The sequence below is a fragment of the Phascolarctos cinereus genome, unplaced genomic scaffold (assembly GCF_003287225.1).
Source record: "Phascolarctos cinereus isolate Bilbo 61053 unplaced genomic scaffold, phaCin_HiC Scaffold_4;HRSCAF=312, whole genome shotgun sequence".
NCBI lineage: Eukaryota > Metazoa > Chordata > Mammalia > Diprotodontia > Phascolarctidae > Phascolarctos > Phascolarctos cinereus.
The window spans coordinates 350,176,804-350,194,476 of NW_027555847.1; the positions used below are offsets into that span (position 1 = coordinate 350,176,804).

Sequence of the window (17,673 nt, forward strand, 5' to 3'; positions counted from 1 at the left end):
ATTTAGGTTGGAAGAAGACTCAGAGGGGAACATGCTAGCTGCCTTCAATTATTTGAAGGATTGTCATGTGGAGAAAGGACTAGATTAGTTCTGTTTAGCCCAGAGGGCAAAACCAGGAGCAATGGATGGAAGTTGAAAAGAGACTAATTTAATTTAGTTTCAAGGGAAATATAAATTTTAATGAATGGATACATCCAAAAGAAGAATGACTACCTTAAGATATAGTGGGTTTCCCTTCTTTGGAGATTTTCAAGCAGAAGCTGGAGAACCATTTGTAAGGATGTTTGAGAGGGGGTTCTTTTTGTCTCAGTAGCTACCAAGGTCCTTTTTCAACTCTCAGATTCTATGAATTAGTGATTCTTTGCAGTCTAAGCACATACTTTTTTTCCTCTCTGGTAGGAGGCACCAATATGCATGAGCTTGACTTTTAACTCTTCAACACATCTTGCCCAAGAATCAAAGAACTATTTTTTAACATTAAAATTGAATTTTGAGTACATTTCTGATATTGAGTCTGATTATTTCAAAATAGTAATCTGTCCCTTGAGGGTCACCCTGCACATAGTTTCAAAAGTATAGATATTATCAGATGCTTTAAAAAAAAAAGTCAACGGATTTCATTCTCCTAGGAGGACATTCTACCTTCAAGTTTTCAGATCTTATTGATTTCCAAAGTGGAAGGGGGAATTCTGGGGAGAGAATAATGTTAAGTTATAACTAGCACTTGTCATCTGTTTCTATGACAAAGGAGGTAGAAATTTTAAAAATAGGGAATTTCAAATCAAAATGGAGGGGACAGGAGAATGAGAACGACATGTGGGGATTCATAATGGCTCTGAAAACTCAAATGATACTGTGTAGGTGGCTGCTTGTACCATGTACATGAAAATTTGGATCACGTATGTATAATAATGATGATAGTAATGATAGCTAGCATTTATGTAGGTTTCCAAAGTACTTCACTCATGTTATTTCATTTGAACCTCACAAAAACACTATGAGGTAGGTGTTATTATTATCCCCATTTTATAGATTAAGAAACTGAGGATGATACAGGCTAAATGACTCATTCAGAGTCACACAGCTACTAAGTTTCTGAGGCAGAATTCAAACTGAGGTCAGTAGTATGACTGTGGTGTGCCAATCTTTTAAACTTCACTCAGAAGAAATTTCCCCATAATTTTAAGCTCCTTCTTGATGTGAAATTGATCTCTGCATAACACATCAGGAAGAAATTTTTAAAAAGCAATCTTGTTTAAGTGGGAATCAATAAGGATAAGCATTAGTGAGTTGTTGGGTTTTTTTTCCCTGTCTCATGTTGAAAATGAATATATGGAATACCCTTGGAAGGGAAAGATAAGTAATACCCTGATTTTAAATGCTGGCATCTAACTGCACTGTGCTTTGTCATCTTTTTAGGATCTCATGATTCCTTCAGTTTCTACATTGATGAAGCTTCTCCAGTAGGACCCGAGCAACCAGAAACTGTCCAGAATTTTGTCTCTGTGTTTGGAACTGTGGCCAAAAAGCTCATGAGGAAATGGTTAGCAACTCAGACGATGAATTTTACTGGTCAGCTGGGGGCCGGGATCCGGTACTTTGACCTCCGAATTTCCACCAAGCCCAGGGACCCTGACAATGAGCTTTACTTTGCTCATGGTCTGTTCAGTGCCAAAGTGAATGAAGGTCTGGAAGAGATTAATGCCTTCCTCACAGATCACCACAGGGAGGTGGTCTTCTTGGACTTCAACCACTTCTACGGAATGCAGAAATACCATCACGAAAAACTCGTCCAAATGCTGAAAGACATCTTTGGGAATAAAATGTGCCCAGCAATTTTTGCCCATGAAGTGAGTCTGAAGTACCTGTGGGAGAAAGATTACCAAGTCTTGGTCTTTTATCACAGCCCAGTAGCTCTGGAGGTGCCCTTTCTCTGGCCTGGGCAGATGATGCCAGCTCCCTGGGCCAACACAACAGATCCTGAAAAACTGATCCAGTTTCTCCAGGCGTCCATTACTGAGAGAAGGAAGAAGGGTTCTTTTTTTATATCTCAGGTGGTGCTGACCCCTAAAGCTAGTACTGTGGTCAAGGGGGTAGCCAGTGGTCTCAGAGAAACAATCACAGAAAGGTAAGAATCGTTTAGAAGTGTGGTCTAATACCTCCCTTTTTCTAAGATGCCACTTGTATTAGTGTGTAGGCTAGCCTTACAAGCAGGTAGATTGGGGCTTGCTTAAGTGCTATTATTTAAGGAGACTGAAATTTCCCCACCCCTTCCACCCAATGTCTACCCCACCATCCATGTCACAACATCTAAAATTTCCTTATTATTTACTTATGTTAAGAGATTGAAGGCTACTTTAAAAATGTAAATATTTTCTTGAATAGGTGATGAATTGAGAAGATAATATGAAAATGCCTGTTGCAAATATATTTAAATGTAAAAAAATCACTATTAAGCATTAACATCTAAGCTTAAATTAGTTGATTGAATTAGCTAGTCATTTAACACATTCATAGTTCTGATGGTCATAGATCACTCCCTTCATTTTTCTCTCTCAACTCATTTTCCCTCAACCTATAATTATTCTAGTAGGTTAAGATTTCTAAAAAGGTAGAGTGGCTTCTACAGATCACTTTTCTTTTTAAAGTAAGCTAATTTTTTTGTTACATTTAAAGTTCTGAACTGTCTCCTTCACCACCCCACACTAGAGAAGGCCACCATTTGGCACAGTTATGTATTAGTTCTTTCTCTAGAGGTAGATAGCATCTTCCCTCATAGATCCTTTGTAGTTGATCTGAGCATTAATAATACTCAGAATCTTTGAACAATATTACTGTTACTGTATACAACATTCTCTTGGTCCTGCTCATTTCACTCTTCATTATTTCATGCAAGTCTTTGTTTTTTTTTCTTCTAAAATCAACCAGCTCATCATTTCTTACAGCACAGCAGTATTCCATCACAATCATATACAACAACTTGTTTAGCCATTCCCCAATGGATAGGCATCCCTTCAATTTCTAGTTCTTTGCCACTGCAAAGAGAGCTGCTATAAATATTTTAGAACATATAGATTCTTTTCCTTATTCCCTGCTCACTTTGGGAAAAAGACCTAATAGTGGTATTGCTGGGTCAAATGGTATACAGTTTTATAACTCTTTGGGCATAATTCCAGATTGCTTTCCAAAATGGTTGGATCATTTCACAGTTCCACCAACAGTGTATTAGTATTCCACTTTTCTAGGGACAATCATGATGGGTAACTATTCCTACTATACTTTAAATTCATGAGTCCCTAATCATGTTTTTCCTATTTGCAAACCAGGCAAGATACCTCCATTACTTCTTAATAAATTTTAAAAAAACTAAACAGAAGGCAAAGCAAAGACTAAAATTATATAATATTCCACTTATAAATCTGGGTTGCACTCGCACAGAAATGCACAAAGACCATAAGGTAGAGTGGGTACAAACTTACATCACTGAGGTTAATGTGGTATACGTGTAAAGAACACAGGTAGTCACAGTGACTCACAGCTCAGAAACTTTGAGCATTGATCCCCTTTTTCTTTCCCAGAAACTGTTCTTTCAAATTTCACCAATGGGTGTTGTAATTATGTTGGACTAATGATTCAGTTGTTAGGTGGGGCGTGAATATCATAGGGCATGTTATCTCAAAGGCATGGGTCAATAACTAGACAGCTCCATTGTTACTCCTCTTTTATGCTGGGCTTTTTCTCTGCTGAAATGGGTTTACTCCTACTCATACAATTCTACAATTCTAATTTGAGACTCAGCTGATGCTTTCAGCAGAGGTGGTACTATACTGTTTCTGAAAGTCAGAGACTCAGTTTAGGATTGGCAGAAAACTTTTCCAGTCCTGCTCCCTCTGGTGACTCTAAGGTTCCCCTCTTCCTCCTTGGCAACTCAGAGAAATATTTTCTTTCCTCTTCTTCTCTATCCTCCTAGCAGTAGATAAAAGTACCTTCTTTCCTCTTCCTCTTCTCCACTGTCTCAAAAATAGGTGGCAAAGAAGATAAAGATAGATATCCTTTCTTTTACCATCTAATTCTTCCTAGCAAAAAGTGATAGGGCAAAGAGCTGTAACTTTGATTTCACAACATCTTTGAGGTCTCTTCTCTGACCCTTTCACTTCTTATTCTGCCTGGTTCAGAAATCGATCCTCACCTTAGGAAACAACACTGCAACTCAGTATGAGTAACCAAAATCTGATCTCCACCAGCTGAACTATAATCAGGCAAAGTACATTCATCCAATGATCTTAAAACAGTTCAGAGATTCAGAGTTCCCTGATTGTTATTGTCAAAGTTCCCCAGATTTTCATATACTAATAAAAAGCTGAAACACAGAAGACTGAATCAGACTTTCACTGAATCAGACTTCACATTGACGCCAAAGTTCTCCAGCCTGTCACATGCAAATGAAAAACTGAAATAGAACACTGAGGCAAACCTTTGCCTTGAGTAAATAATTACTTCTATAACTGTTGCTTTCTCAGCATAAATCTCATGTTTATTTTTTCATTTGCTCCCTTTAAATAATCACAATTATCATGAAAGAATACCCCCTAACAAATCATTAACACCTTCCCTCAAATTAGTCAATTGAAATAGTTAATCATAGCAACACCTAACACAATGCTTGGTACATAGGGGGTTCTTGATAAATTCTTTTTGGTTGATTGATTACAGAGTATCACAAGTAAATTGATTAGTGGGAAAGGAAATGGGAAAGACCAGTGTGTGGAGAGCGGGGTTGGGGGAGGGGAGGGAGGCAATTGAATACACACTGTTCTTGTATTACAATATTGTCTAAAGCCTACCTTAGTGAAATAACTATAGAACATGGGTTTTTTAGTCAATCAGTCAATAAGCATTTATAAAGAACCTACTATGTGCCAGTCACTAGAGTTTCAAAGGCAAGAGTGAAACCACTATGGCACTCAAAAATCTCATATCCTATTAGGTAAAAGGTGGAATGTAAGATTTACTTACTGGTACAAAAGTGAATCTCCTTTATCATAACATACTGTCCAGTGCAGTGTCTTTCCAAATTTTGGATCAGAGTACTTTTGCATCCCAAACCAAATTTCTGGTAACCATTTACCTTTTCCTTTCCCCCTTTATTCTGTACTTTGCACTCTTCTGTATTCTATCTTTCTGGGATAGGAATGCTACCTACTTTAAATAAGGTAGAGAAGTAGAAAGAATGAGATTGTCTTTTTCTCACCAATTATCAAGTTTGTGGGGAATATTGGAATTATCCTTTTTGTTGGTTTTTATGTTATAGCTGCTCATTTATACAATAGGGGAAGGAAAAGGGAAGAGCTAGATGGTGCAGTGGGCCATAGTGTATAGTGTATAGTGTATAGAGTGCCTGGAGTAAGGAAGACTCATCTTCCTGAGTTAAAATCTAACCTCGGACACTGACTAGTTGTATGATCCTGGGTAAATAACTTAACCCTATTGGCCTCAGTTTCCTCATCTTTAAAATGAGCTGGAGAAGGGAATGGCAAATCACTCCATTGTCTTTGCTAAGAAAACCTCAGATGGGGTCAGTAAGAATCATATATGACTGAAAAACAATTGAAAAAAATATGCATGTATGTATACACATATACATATATAATCTAAGTATTATACATGTACATGCAGTGTGATATATACATATATGTATATAAACATATAATAGATGTCTATAGGATAAGGAGAGTTAAAAGTTTCTCCATACTTTGTTTATGATACCTAATATTTGGGTTAACAAAACCTTTAACACAAATATTAGGTAATCTTCAGGGAAACTAAATCCAGCTTGGATCTAGGTGCTATAGCTTTCAGTCTGGTTGCTATTGCCAAACACCGGAGCTATGTGTTCTGTCCTCACCGCTGGAATCCAGCAGCAACAAAAACTCCCACAGATTTGTTTCTTAAAAACCTATTTTTAATTTATTTTTAAAATGCCAATCTCTGCACCTACACCCCTACAGACTTTACACTTCCCAAAAAAGTATGCGGTTTGAATCAAGTCCATTGCTAAGATGCAGAAGCTTATTAAATTACAAATACTTCCTACCTCAAAAGTCTACCCAGATTGCCTACAAGGTTTTTTAAAGTATCAGGGCTTTTTATGACAAAATGTTTGTAGATCTAGCTCAGGTTCTTTCTGTACACAGTGCCAAACACTCAGACAGCTGGAAAGATCCAAATAATTGGCTGGATTTTTCATTTGGTTATTTGCCATCATGTAGTCATTTTGCAGTAGCTTTTCAATTTGTCTCCTTGCTGCCTTTTTCTCTTCTAAGCAGTAAAAAAACAGATTTCAGGTCATCTAGTCAAACCCATTTGTTTTACAGATGAAGGAACTTATTTCCAGAAAAGTAATAGCCCAAGTCCAGGGAAGCCTGGCATAATGACAGTAGGACATCACTTCCAGTGTGATTTGAGACTCACATGCCCCATGACATCTCAGTTTCTTTTATCATGTATTACAATATCTGAAATGAACATTATTTCAACAAACACTTAAGTGTCTACTGTGTCCAGTGTTTAGGCCTCATAAAACTTAGAGTCTGTAGGTAATGATAAAAGCATAAATAGTTAAAATACACATTTTGACATGAAAAGTTCATTAAATGTGATTCCTGAAAGAGATGGAGTTTGTGTTAGACTTTAAAGGCTTGACATCATAGGCTTAGTGAACAGCATGAGCTGAGGCAGGGAGCTAGGAAAACACAGGCTTTGATCAGACAATAGTGACTAGTCCATTTTGTTAAGAGTACAGAGTAGATGGAGCGGAAAAATATGAAATTAGTCTGGAAAAATAGAATCTTATTTGGCAGCTAGGTGACTCAGTGGATAGAACCCCTGGGGCTGGAGTTGGGAAGACCTGAGTTTAAATCTGGCCTCAGACACTAGCTATGTGTGACCCTGGACAGGCATTTAATTTCTTTCAGCCTCAGGTTCTTCAGCTCTAAAATGAAGATAATAATAGCACCTATCAATCAGAGTTGTTGTGAGGATCAAATGAGATATTTGTAAACTTCTCACTGCCATAGTGCCTGGCACACGGAAGGTGGTTCATAAATGTTTGCTTCCTTCCCTCTTCCCTCTCCCCTTAGCAGATTAGGAAGGACATGAGAACCAAACAAAGGAACATGAATTTTAGTCAGTTGGCAATGCAGAGTCACTGAGGATCTTTGAGGGAAGTAACATGATTAGACCTACATAAATTGTGAAAATTATAATCACCTTCATTAAAAGGCCATTGTTGAAATACACATGAATTGCTTGAGACAGGAATGAAAACTTAAAATGTTTCTCTTTTTTTTCCCCTTAATCTATCAGCCCCCTTTAAAATACCATCCAGAGTTAGTTGATCATATTGGCTAGTTAGGGAGGAACAAACCCAGGTAGGATGCTCCTAGAAAAGTTCCCGGGAAACCAGAGAACAGCATGTTACTTCCAGACTCCAAGAAGTTGACTCTGGTAACTCTAGGACCACTGGGGCTTTTCCTTGGGTCACTGACATCTAGAGGTTGTAGACTGACTGTTTCCAGGCCCATACTCTTTGTCCCCTGGGGCTTTTCTGCCTACTCCATGCCATTACCCTCATATATCCCTCACAATTTTGTTCCTCTCCCTTGGCCATCTTTCCCACAGACACACACCCTCTTCCTGACACTTGCTACCTTCTACCTGCTCTGCTTCTTCCCAGGGCTTGAGGTTTGGGGAACAGCCCTACTACCCACCAGGTGCCAAAATTCCTACTTATTACTCTGGCACTAGGTCCAAGCAAAGGAGAATACCAAAGACAGACTTCAGCTCCTTCACAGTTTTGCCTAGTTAAGGAGGCCTTGGGATGGTGGGAGGCTAGAACACTGTATGTGATCACAACCTCCCCAGGGCATCATCATCAGAACAAAACTCCTATTGATTCCAAGCTGGAGTTGTCTCCACATAATGACTCCAGCATGATGCCACTAGATGCTTTTGAGTAGCTGGAGGCATAGGACATTATATCTTACAGAGAGGTTTCTCATCCATGTCGCTCTCTCCCTATTGCCATCAACCAAACAAAGCTATTGTTCCTCTCAGGGCTGGGGCTAATCCACACCTACCCAGGAAAACCACTACCATCTGCTGCTAGATTATCTGGAGAAAGCAGCTGTGAGGCCTGTCACCCCCTGGAGAGTTGATCAGCCAACCGAACAGCCCTGCCACTGGGGTATGTGGTAGTCCAGAAAAGACTTGTATTCAGGGCTAGAAATCCATGGGGCAAAAAAACTGGCTTTGAGTATTGTATTAGTGGAGATACTATTCAAGAATCTTCAGAGACAGTGTTGCCCATGGTACCCTCCCACTGTCCCCTCTGCTAGTGGGGAAGGCTTAAAGCAGCTCAGGGAATCTGGAAGCTGACCACTGGGTAAATCCATCCCTCTATCAGGTATGGGGGTGAGAGAGAAGACATCTAATCCTGTGGAGTCACTTCCACAGATTTCTAACCACTTAGTTTTTCTCTCTTCTGAGAGCTTTTGGGCTCATAAGAATTAATAGGAATAAAAGGAAACGTCCTGAAATTATCTATCTAACCCATTTTCTTTTTTTATGTAGGCATCTTCAAATACTTTATTTTTCCAATCACATGTGAAAACAATTTATATATATATATATATATATATTTAATTTTGAGTTCCAAATTCTCTCCCTCCCTTCTTTTCCTCTCCTCTCATTGAGAAGGCAAGCAATTTGATATAGGTTATACATGTGGAGTCACGTAAAACATGTTTCCATATTAGTCATGTTATGAAAGAAAACAAACAAAAAAATAAGAAAAAGTTTAAAAAAGTATACTTTGATCTGCATTCAGATTCTAACCCATTTTTTAGCCAGGTAGGACTGTACTTCCAGCAGCCATGGACCATAAAGCGATAACTACTCTAGGTTTAAACATCTCGAAAGAGAGATTTAAAAATTTTTCATTCCAGTATCATGCAGTGCTCCTTGAAGTCTAAACCAGTTCTTCCTTGTCCCATCTAGAGTTGCTTTCTCTCGTTCTCTTCCATGGAGACAGAATAACTGATCAGTCTTCTTCAAGCAAAGATACTTCTTCAGTGGCCTCTCCATTGTCAAGGTCACTCTCCATTGTGCAGAACATGCAGCCAGTGAAAAAGGAGGATTTCAGTTACTTTTTTCTCTTTAACCCTGGGAAGATAAGCACTTGAGACCAAAGGTCTTAGTATTCTCCAGACACTGTGTCTCCACCAAAAGCAATATACATAAAGACACCAAACCTAGCATCTGCCTAGCACTGATACCAAGTAGTAATAAAGGAGACAGTGTAATCTCACCCCCAGTTTCAAGAGATTAATGAGTGCTCTTAGTTTTGGCCGTGTTAGGTCAGAACTGTGGGCAGCTGCTGTTAACTCTTGACTTATAGCGCTCTCTCTCTCTCTCTCTCTCTCTCTCTCTCTCTCTCTCTCTCGCTTCTCTCTCTCTCTCTCTCTCTCTCTGTGTCTCTCTCTCTCTCTCTCTCTCTCTCTCTCTCTCTCTGTGTGTATGTGTGTGTGTTATGGCCCTCCTAGAGACCTTTGAGAACAGACACCTCTGTCTCCTTCATTTCTTCATTCCGGGGAGTTTAATGGGTGTTTGTTGAATGGATGAATGAACACTTGTTCTTTACTTTAAAAAGCATCTCTGACAGAAATAACTAAAACAGGAGTAGAGGTAAGATCCCACCCTAACTAACTTCATTCAGCTGATACAATAAGATGACAGCTCTTCTACCTTTATTTTTCAGTTTGGAATGGTGGAAAGAGCCAGGGATGGGTACTTAGAGGAACCTTAGCAGATGCTTAATAAATGTTTATTGAATGCACAGTTGAAAATACAAATTAGCTTCCTTAGCATTTCCTCATTCCTCCAAATCTACAGGTAGTTACAGTCTTTAGCAAAACCTTGTTATTCTCAGGGGGGAAAATAAGCAATTTAAATAAAGAAGTGTCACTTTTCTTAGTTTTTCTGCAAAACACCTGGGAGGTGGAGGTAGTAGAACTTTACATTTATTTCTCCAGCAGTTGTCATTATCAGTGATTAAGTATTTAAACCTTTATCTGCAGCCCCAGAAAATTTTGAAAGTAAAGGGAAAGGGCTGAGCACAGGTAAAGCACTGGGCTTAGAGTTATTTTTTCCCAAGACAAAATTTCAGCCACAGTAAGATAGTTGCATTAAACTACATTGGACATTGGATTTGACTTCTTTTCCCCTCTTTAATCTGGCCTCTTCTTTTTCTCTGCTGAGTGTCTGGAAGTGATTAGCAGGTAGGGAGAACCCCATGGTAGGGTGTTAGGGCGTGTAAGGGAAAATTACATTATGTAAGGAATTGAATGGGCTGGAATCAGGAGGCCTGGGTTCTAGACCAAACTTTAAAGCTGATTTGCTCTTTCAATTCAATTTTTAAAAATGTGCTAAGTACCTACTGTATATAGGGCACTCTGGAGCATAAAAAAGAAAAGATAGCAGATGAAACAACTCTTGTCCTCAAATAGCTTACTTTTCTACAGACTTTGAGAGTTGAAGGTTATATAACATATATACCAATGATTAATCATAAAGTATATACTAAGTACTGCAAAGTAAATTCAATAGAAAGAGTGCTAATAACTGGGGAGGGATCAGGAAAAATCACATGTAGGAAGTGGCATGTGAGCTATATCTTGAATGTGAAGCTATGAAGGAGAGAGAGAGAGAATGAGAGAGAGAGAGAGAAAGAGAGAGAGAGAGAGAGAGAGAGAGAGAGAGAGAGAGAGAGAGAGAGAGAGAGAGAGAGAAGAGAGAGAGAGAGAAAGTTCCAGGTATGAGCAACCACTTTTGTGAGGACACAGAGGCAGAATGAGGACTCTTTTACCCTGGGAGCAGCTTGTGGTCTAGGTTGACTGCAATGGAGGTGGAGAAGGTGGGGAGGGGGTTGCAGTAAGGAAAATAATATGAAATAAGGCTGGTATGGGAAGCCAGAGTCAAAGTATGATTGCTGGACTTTGGAATCAGGGAAGACCCAGGTTCAAATCTAGCTTCTGATACTTATTAGTTATGTAACCCTAAGCAAGGCACTTAACTTCTCTAGGCTCATTTTCCTCATCTATAAAATGAATGATGTGAGACTCAATGTTTTCTAAGGTTCCTTCTAGCTCTAAATGTATGATCTGATAAGCCTATGTGAAGGACTTTAAATATTAGTCTGAATGAAGATTTTGTATTTTATCCTAGAGGCAATAGTAAGCCATAGAAGATTTTTGATTAGTGGGGGGACTTCAGGGTTTTCATAGTCAGCTCTCCTGTGTTAAGGAAATCAGTTTGGCAACTTTTGATGAGATGGGTTAGAGAAGGAACTTGTATCTTAGTTTCCTCATTTATAGAATAAGGAGGTTGGAAGATCTTTAAGAAGAGGATAAGAGTTCTTTGTAAAGGGATCCTTAAGCACTCAGCTCTTAGCCTTGGGGTCTCCCAGGCTGCTTCCTAAACCACTCTTCAACTGAATAGATTATTTTCCCATTGGTAAAAAAATGTTTTTGTTATAGTTATTTGATGTTTGCCCCCACATACTTTTGAGGTAAATATTTGAGTTGTTCACTCTGTGTAAATACAGTTTTACATTGATATACCAGAAAGGGCGCTGGCCTAGAATACCAAAGACAGCTTCTTGAAAGTCTTTAAGAATGATAGAAGAGCAGAGATTTAGAGCTGGAAGGGGCCTTAGAGAACACTAAGTTTAAAATCCCTTTTTTTCTTATAAATGAGGAAACTGAGGCAAAGTGAGGTTAACTGATTTTCCCTAAGTCATACAGGTTGTAAGCCATAGAGGCAGAATCCAAATAGAGATCATCTCTAAACCCAGCCCTCTTTCTGCTGTGCCACAACATCTTAACCTATTATGGACCTGAATGAGATTGTTTAGGTCTGGTCCCATCTGAAGATAGGAAGGATAGGTTAGTTGACCTCTGAGTTGTCCCTTCCTCTCTGTGATTGTGTATAAATGTTAAATGATAAAAGTTTCCCAATGCCAATATAGGCAAGACCACTTCATCTCTTCATTTTTTGAATGTCAGTTGACAGAATGCTCCCGCTGCCAATAAATAATGCTAATAAAGCCAGAAGTGGTCTTTCTCTCTCTCTAAGATATCTGTTCTTGGAGGATGTGAAAGAGCATGAGGAGTCAGAACTGAGTTGTAATCCTGGCATGGCCACCAATTCTTTATGTGGCCAAGGACAAGTTATCGTGTCTCTCTTAGATCCCATTTTCTTCATTTATAAAAAAGAAGGGAAGGTTTACCTAGATTGGGAGTTCTTAATTTTTTTTTTTTTGCATCATGGACTCCTTTGGCAGTCTGGTAAAGCCTATGGGGCCCTTCTTAGAATAATGTTTTTAAATGTATAAAATATATAGGATTACAAAGGAAACCAATTATATTGAAATAGTTATTTTGTTTATGGACCCCTGGTTAAGAACCCCTGATCATCTTGGATGTGTTCTCTAACTAGATCTTGTTAGGATTCTGCATTTTTAGAAGAAAATCCTGCTTGCTCCAGACTGTATTTGGCATTGTATATATAAAACTGAGCTGGGATTAGAGCCTGTTGCTAATTAACTTATTTAAAATGCTAAAAATAATCCTACAAATATATCTAGAGACCATAGCTTACTTGTTGAAATTGATTCTCTCCCCCCCTTTGGCAGAAATTACAAGTGTGAATTGAAATCTTCTTTAAAAGATCTCTTCTTCCTACCCCCTCAGCATAAATCTCCCTCCAGTCTCAGCTGTAAAAAGAAAAAAAACAACTCACTAGCTATTTCTGGGGCTATGTCATCCTACCTTGAAGGAACAGTGTGATTGGCAGTAAAACTGTGGCTTCTTATTCCATTAGCGCAGGCTCAAATCACCTCCAGCCCTTTAGAAATGTAGGTGAGATTTAATGTCCTCCCTCTCTTCCCCCAAATGAAAGCCAGTCCACCCCCCCCCCCAAGATTGCTGCTGCTAATCTGAACACCAGACTGAGAAATTGCAGCCAGCATGACTTAGCTCATGTTTAAAAATAAACCAGTCACCCAAAAAATAAAGCAATGCCAATCCATAAAGTTATTTTCAAGTGTTTAGCATTCAGGTCACATGTTCCAATTTAGGAGCTTTCCTTTAATTCAATTTGTTGCCCTCTTACCCCAAGTACTGTCCGATGTAGTGTGGAAAGATCATTGAATTCAGAGCCAGAGGACCTCGGTTCAAATCTCATCTCTGACACTACCTTCTCAGATACAGCATCCATAAAAGCAAGACATTGGATTACAATAGGTGGCCTTCAAAATTCCTTTTAGTCCTAAATTCATATCCTTATCTTGTTCCGAGAGGCAATAATTTACTTAGGGGAAAATATCAATTTCTTTCTGATGGACTGTGTGGTTCAATTTGTCACACACAGTAGGTGTGTAGAGACCCTCTGTATGTTTAGAAAGGACATGATGGGGCCATTACTGTGCCACAGCCTAGGAATTTAGATCCAAGGCTGAATCTTGCTTCTGCGGGGCTTTTCTGGGGAATCATCATCTTGATGATTATCTTGATGATCTTGATGATAGCGTACTGCCTTAGGCACCTTGACAAATGCTAAGGGAGCAGGAGAATCTTTCACATATATGTGCTAAGTGTGTGTGCATGCATATGTACCCACAGTACCTGTCTTCTCTGCAGTGACTCTGTATTGGGATGGCACCAGGCTGGGCAATTCTGAAAATGGGGTCCTTTCAGGGTAATGGATGTAGTCGGTAAAAGGAAAGCATAGCTGTGAACAGCATTACAGCTATCACACTTTTCTCATCCAGCAGCTCCTGAGGCTGAGGGGTGTCCAGAATGGGAGATGGTAAGAAAAGTACCATATTAGGTTCTAGGAATGCAAAGATAGAAAATAATACAGCCCTCAAAGAGGCTTCTTTGAGCAAGAAAACTTATGATGCTTTGATATAAAAAGAACCTTCCCCTGTGCTCCTGAAGAATGAGCCAGTGTCATGACCTGATATCCTCTCTGTAAAGGTAGAGCCACCTTTAAGTGGAAGGTGGAGAGTCACTAGGGAGCAGGGACAGTCAGTGGGAATAGGACCATGGAGAGCACTCCATAGCCATCTATAGTTATACTGAGAATAGAATGAACAAGGGGTCAAGAGATTTTGAGCCCTGGTTCTGACTCTAAGACTAATTCACTGCTTAGCCCTGGATAAAGCACTTCACTTCTCTGGACATCAATTTCCTCATGTGTTAAATGAAGGAGTTGAACCGAATGTCTTCTAAAGTCACTTTATAGTTTAATGACACTGAATTATGGGCTAGAGGCTTAGTGCCCTTGCTTGCAAGATAAGGATAGATTAGATGTATCTCTCTGAAAAGCCTAGGTAACAGGACAACAATGCATATGATTGGTCACTTCTTCACCTGAATTGAGGGTTGATCAGCAGCACTCTCTGCCAGCTCTGCAAATCACAGCTGTTCTTATTTTCATTATCCCATCCATCATGTGAGAGAAAGCATGGTATAGTGGATAAAAGCACTGGTCTTGGGGTCCAGAAAGACCTGGGTTCAAGTGCCCCTCCCTGACATATATTGACACTTGAATTTCTTCATAACCTGATCTTCCTATCTATCCATTCCTTTTATATTTTACTGCTCTCCACCTACTCCATGATCCTGTTACACTTGCCTCCTTGTTCCTCTCTCACAACACTCCATTTCCCCTTGCACTGGCTTTCTCTTATGCCTTCCTCACCTCTACTTCCCGGCTTTGCTGGCTTCTTTCAAAACTCAACTCAAGTCCTACCTTCTTCAAGAGACCTTTCCCAGGCCCCCTAGGTGCTAGTGGCTTCTCCTCTGAGATTACCTCCTATTTACTCTGTATGCACTTAGGGCTGCCAATCTGGACACCAACTTTCTGATTTTCCTGGTATCCCCATAATTTAGTGTATAGTGCCTGGCAGTGAGTAAGCACCTAATAAAAGGTAATTGACTGACTGTGTGATTTTAAGCAAATTACTTAACCTCTCAGTGCCTTAGGCACCTCTCTAAGACTATAAAGCTGCACTGGTAGAGTGAGTTTCCCCATCCCAACACCAGTGAAATCACAGGTTGAGTCTCTATCCCATGAGACCCATTGTATTGTAGTTCTGCTCTTGAATGTCTCCCGATGATCTTCCCCTGGCCTCTATCACATTCGTCCAGGGTTGAGGGTGAGAGGTGGCAAGAGTATTCATAGCTTCCCCTGGGCCACTGCTTCTGCATCAGACAGAGGCTAGGCAAGAGTGGGTCATGTTCAAAGGTCTACATTGATGCTTTAAATAAATGTTCACTACATAACATAGAGATGTTATGTGTACTCTCTATACACATAGAGATACATGTTCTGGACGTGTACACGTAGATGTGTACTCTCTCTCCTGAACAAGGGACCTCCAAATGTTCTTATGTTCTCCATCTTCTGCTTCTCACCCAAACCACAGGGGTCAGAGGCAAGAATCATCTCCTCTATTTGATCCATCAACCTTCCCATGATCAAGTATTTCTTTCAGTCCCAGAACCTTGAGATAGCACTATGGCAAGTGAAAGTAGTAATGTGAACTCATCTCTGTTCTATGGAACCAGGATTTCTCATAAACAAAGAAAGCAGGGAGTGAAATATAATGTAACGTATAATCAAATGATCATTTTTATGGCAGCATGGGGTCATAGGTAGAGGCAACTAGGTCATCAGCAGACAGAGTTTTGGATTTATAGTCAGGAAGATCTGAGTCCCAGATAATTACCAGTTGTGTGGCTCTGGGCAAGTCATCTAGTCAAGTCTTAGTTTCCTCATCTGTAAAATGGGGATACTATTAGTATCAGTTTATTGATAATGATGAAACTAATGATATAAATGCTAATGATGATACAAATGAGATACTACATGTGAAAATACTTTGTAAGACTTAAATGGTAGCTGTTATTGTTGTTGTTGATATTTTTAGGCTGGCCTTGAAATCAGAAAGACCTGGGTTCAAGTACTCCTACTGAAAAATACTGGCTCTCTGACTCCCTACAAATTATTTAACTTTCCAGTGCCTAGGCATCTCTAAAAGTAGAAGTTGCAAGAAGTGCTGGTCTGCATGGGTGAACTGAGGGCCTACATCAGACAGCTGAAATCACAGATCCAAACCAAAAACAAAACTAGACAAAACAAAACAAAAATCACCCAAACTCAAGAAACCTAAACTGTATGTTTCAGACTATTAGTGTCAGAGGAATTAGATTGGAAAGATTTTATTTAAGTCTGAAACTTTCCTTAAGAGCCTATCAGGTGAAAGTGACCCAGCTTGTCCTGGGAGTTCTAAAGACCCAGTCTCTGTCTTCAGGGAGCTTCTTTCCTAATAGTAGGGACGTGGCATATACAAATCAATAAGAAATGATGGCAAAGATGGTGTCTCAACAAATATAGGGGTAGGTGACATGGACACAAATAATTATAATAGATAAAAACATAAAGATGATTAAATATGTTGAGAACATTCCAACAGAATGAATTGGGAGCTTTGAAGAAGGGGGAACAGGCATCAGGGAAGACTTCCTGGAGGAGGAATCAGGAGCCTCTGCATTGGGCTTTGAAAGAGAAGAAGAATATCAGTGAACGAAGTGAAGGGAGAATGGGAATAGTCTATTTCAGGCATAAGGGATGGTATGTACAAAAGCACTGAGGTAAGGACAGGGTAAGAAAAGATTAGGAGATGCTTACAGGATTATAGGGAACAGTTAGGATAGAGTGCCAGGCCTGGAGCCAGGAGGACTTGAGTTCAAATTCAGTTTCAGACCCTGGACAAGTCATTTAATTCCGTTTGCCTCAGTTTCCTCATCTATAAAATGAGCTGGGCAAACCACTCTAGTATCTTGGCCAAGAAAACCACAAATGGGGCCATGGAGAGTCAGATATGATTGAAATGACTCAAAAACAACTCACAGGATCATAATAATAAATCTAGAGCTTCAAAGTCACCTATTCCAATTTCCTCATTTTACAGATGAGGAAACTGAGGCTTAGGGAAGTTATGTGACTTTGCCCAAGATCACAAAGGCATTAAGCACTAAAATCAGATTTGAATTCAGCACCTCTGACTCTGGAGCTAGTATTCCTTCTGGGGTTTAGAGCATATGAAAAGAAATAGCCCAAAACAAAACTGGAATGGTAGGATAGAGCTAGGTCATGAAGAGCCTTGATCACAAGCATACAATAATTGATATTTCTCATTCTTTGGAACTAGCAAAAGCAGACTCCTCCCACTCCCCAATACATTTGAGTTTTTATGTTTATCTATCAGGACCATATTCATTTTGTTTATCCTAATAGAAGCTATGTTATGCTCTAGCAGCTAACCAAAGACTAAACAGTGCAGTGAAAATAGGTGTCTATTCATTGGTGGGGAGATGGTCTCTTGATTTTGGATGTTGTCCAGAATACAAGCATCACTCTGAGGAAGCAAGTGAGAATAAGTTGAGGTTTCCAAAGACATTACTCACAAAAGGCACAACATTCTGTCTGCTTGACTTTGATAATGGTAGCCAGGGGGGCTTTCCTAGCTAGTAACGTAGATTATCT

General features: G+C 39.5%; 1 protein-coding gene across 1 annotated transcript in view; it reads left to right on the forward strand.

Annotated features, from left to right (window-relative positions):
• Positions 1 to 17,673, forward strand: part of PLCXD3 (phosphatidylinositol specific phospholipase C X domain containing 3) — a 227,702-nt gene that overhangs the window by 150,935 nt on the left and 59,094 nt on the right. Inside the window, exon 2 of the mRNA XM_020996350.2 lies at positions 1,420 to 2,128. Within this exon, the coding sequence (XP_020852009.1) occupies positions 1,420 to 2,128 (709 nt within the window). The remainder of the gene's footprint in view (positions 1 to 1,419; positions 2,129 to 17,673) is intronic.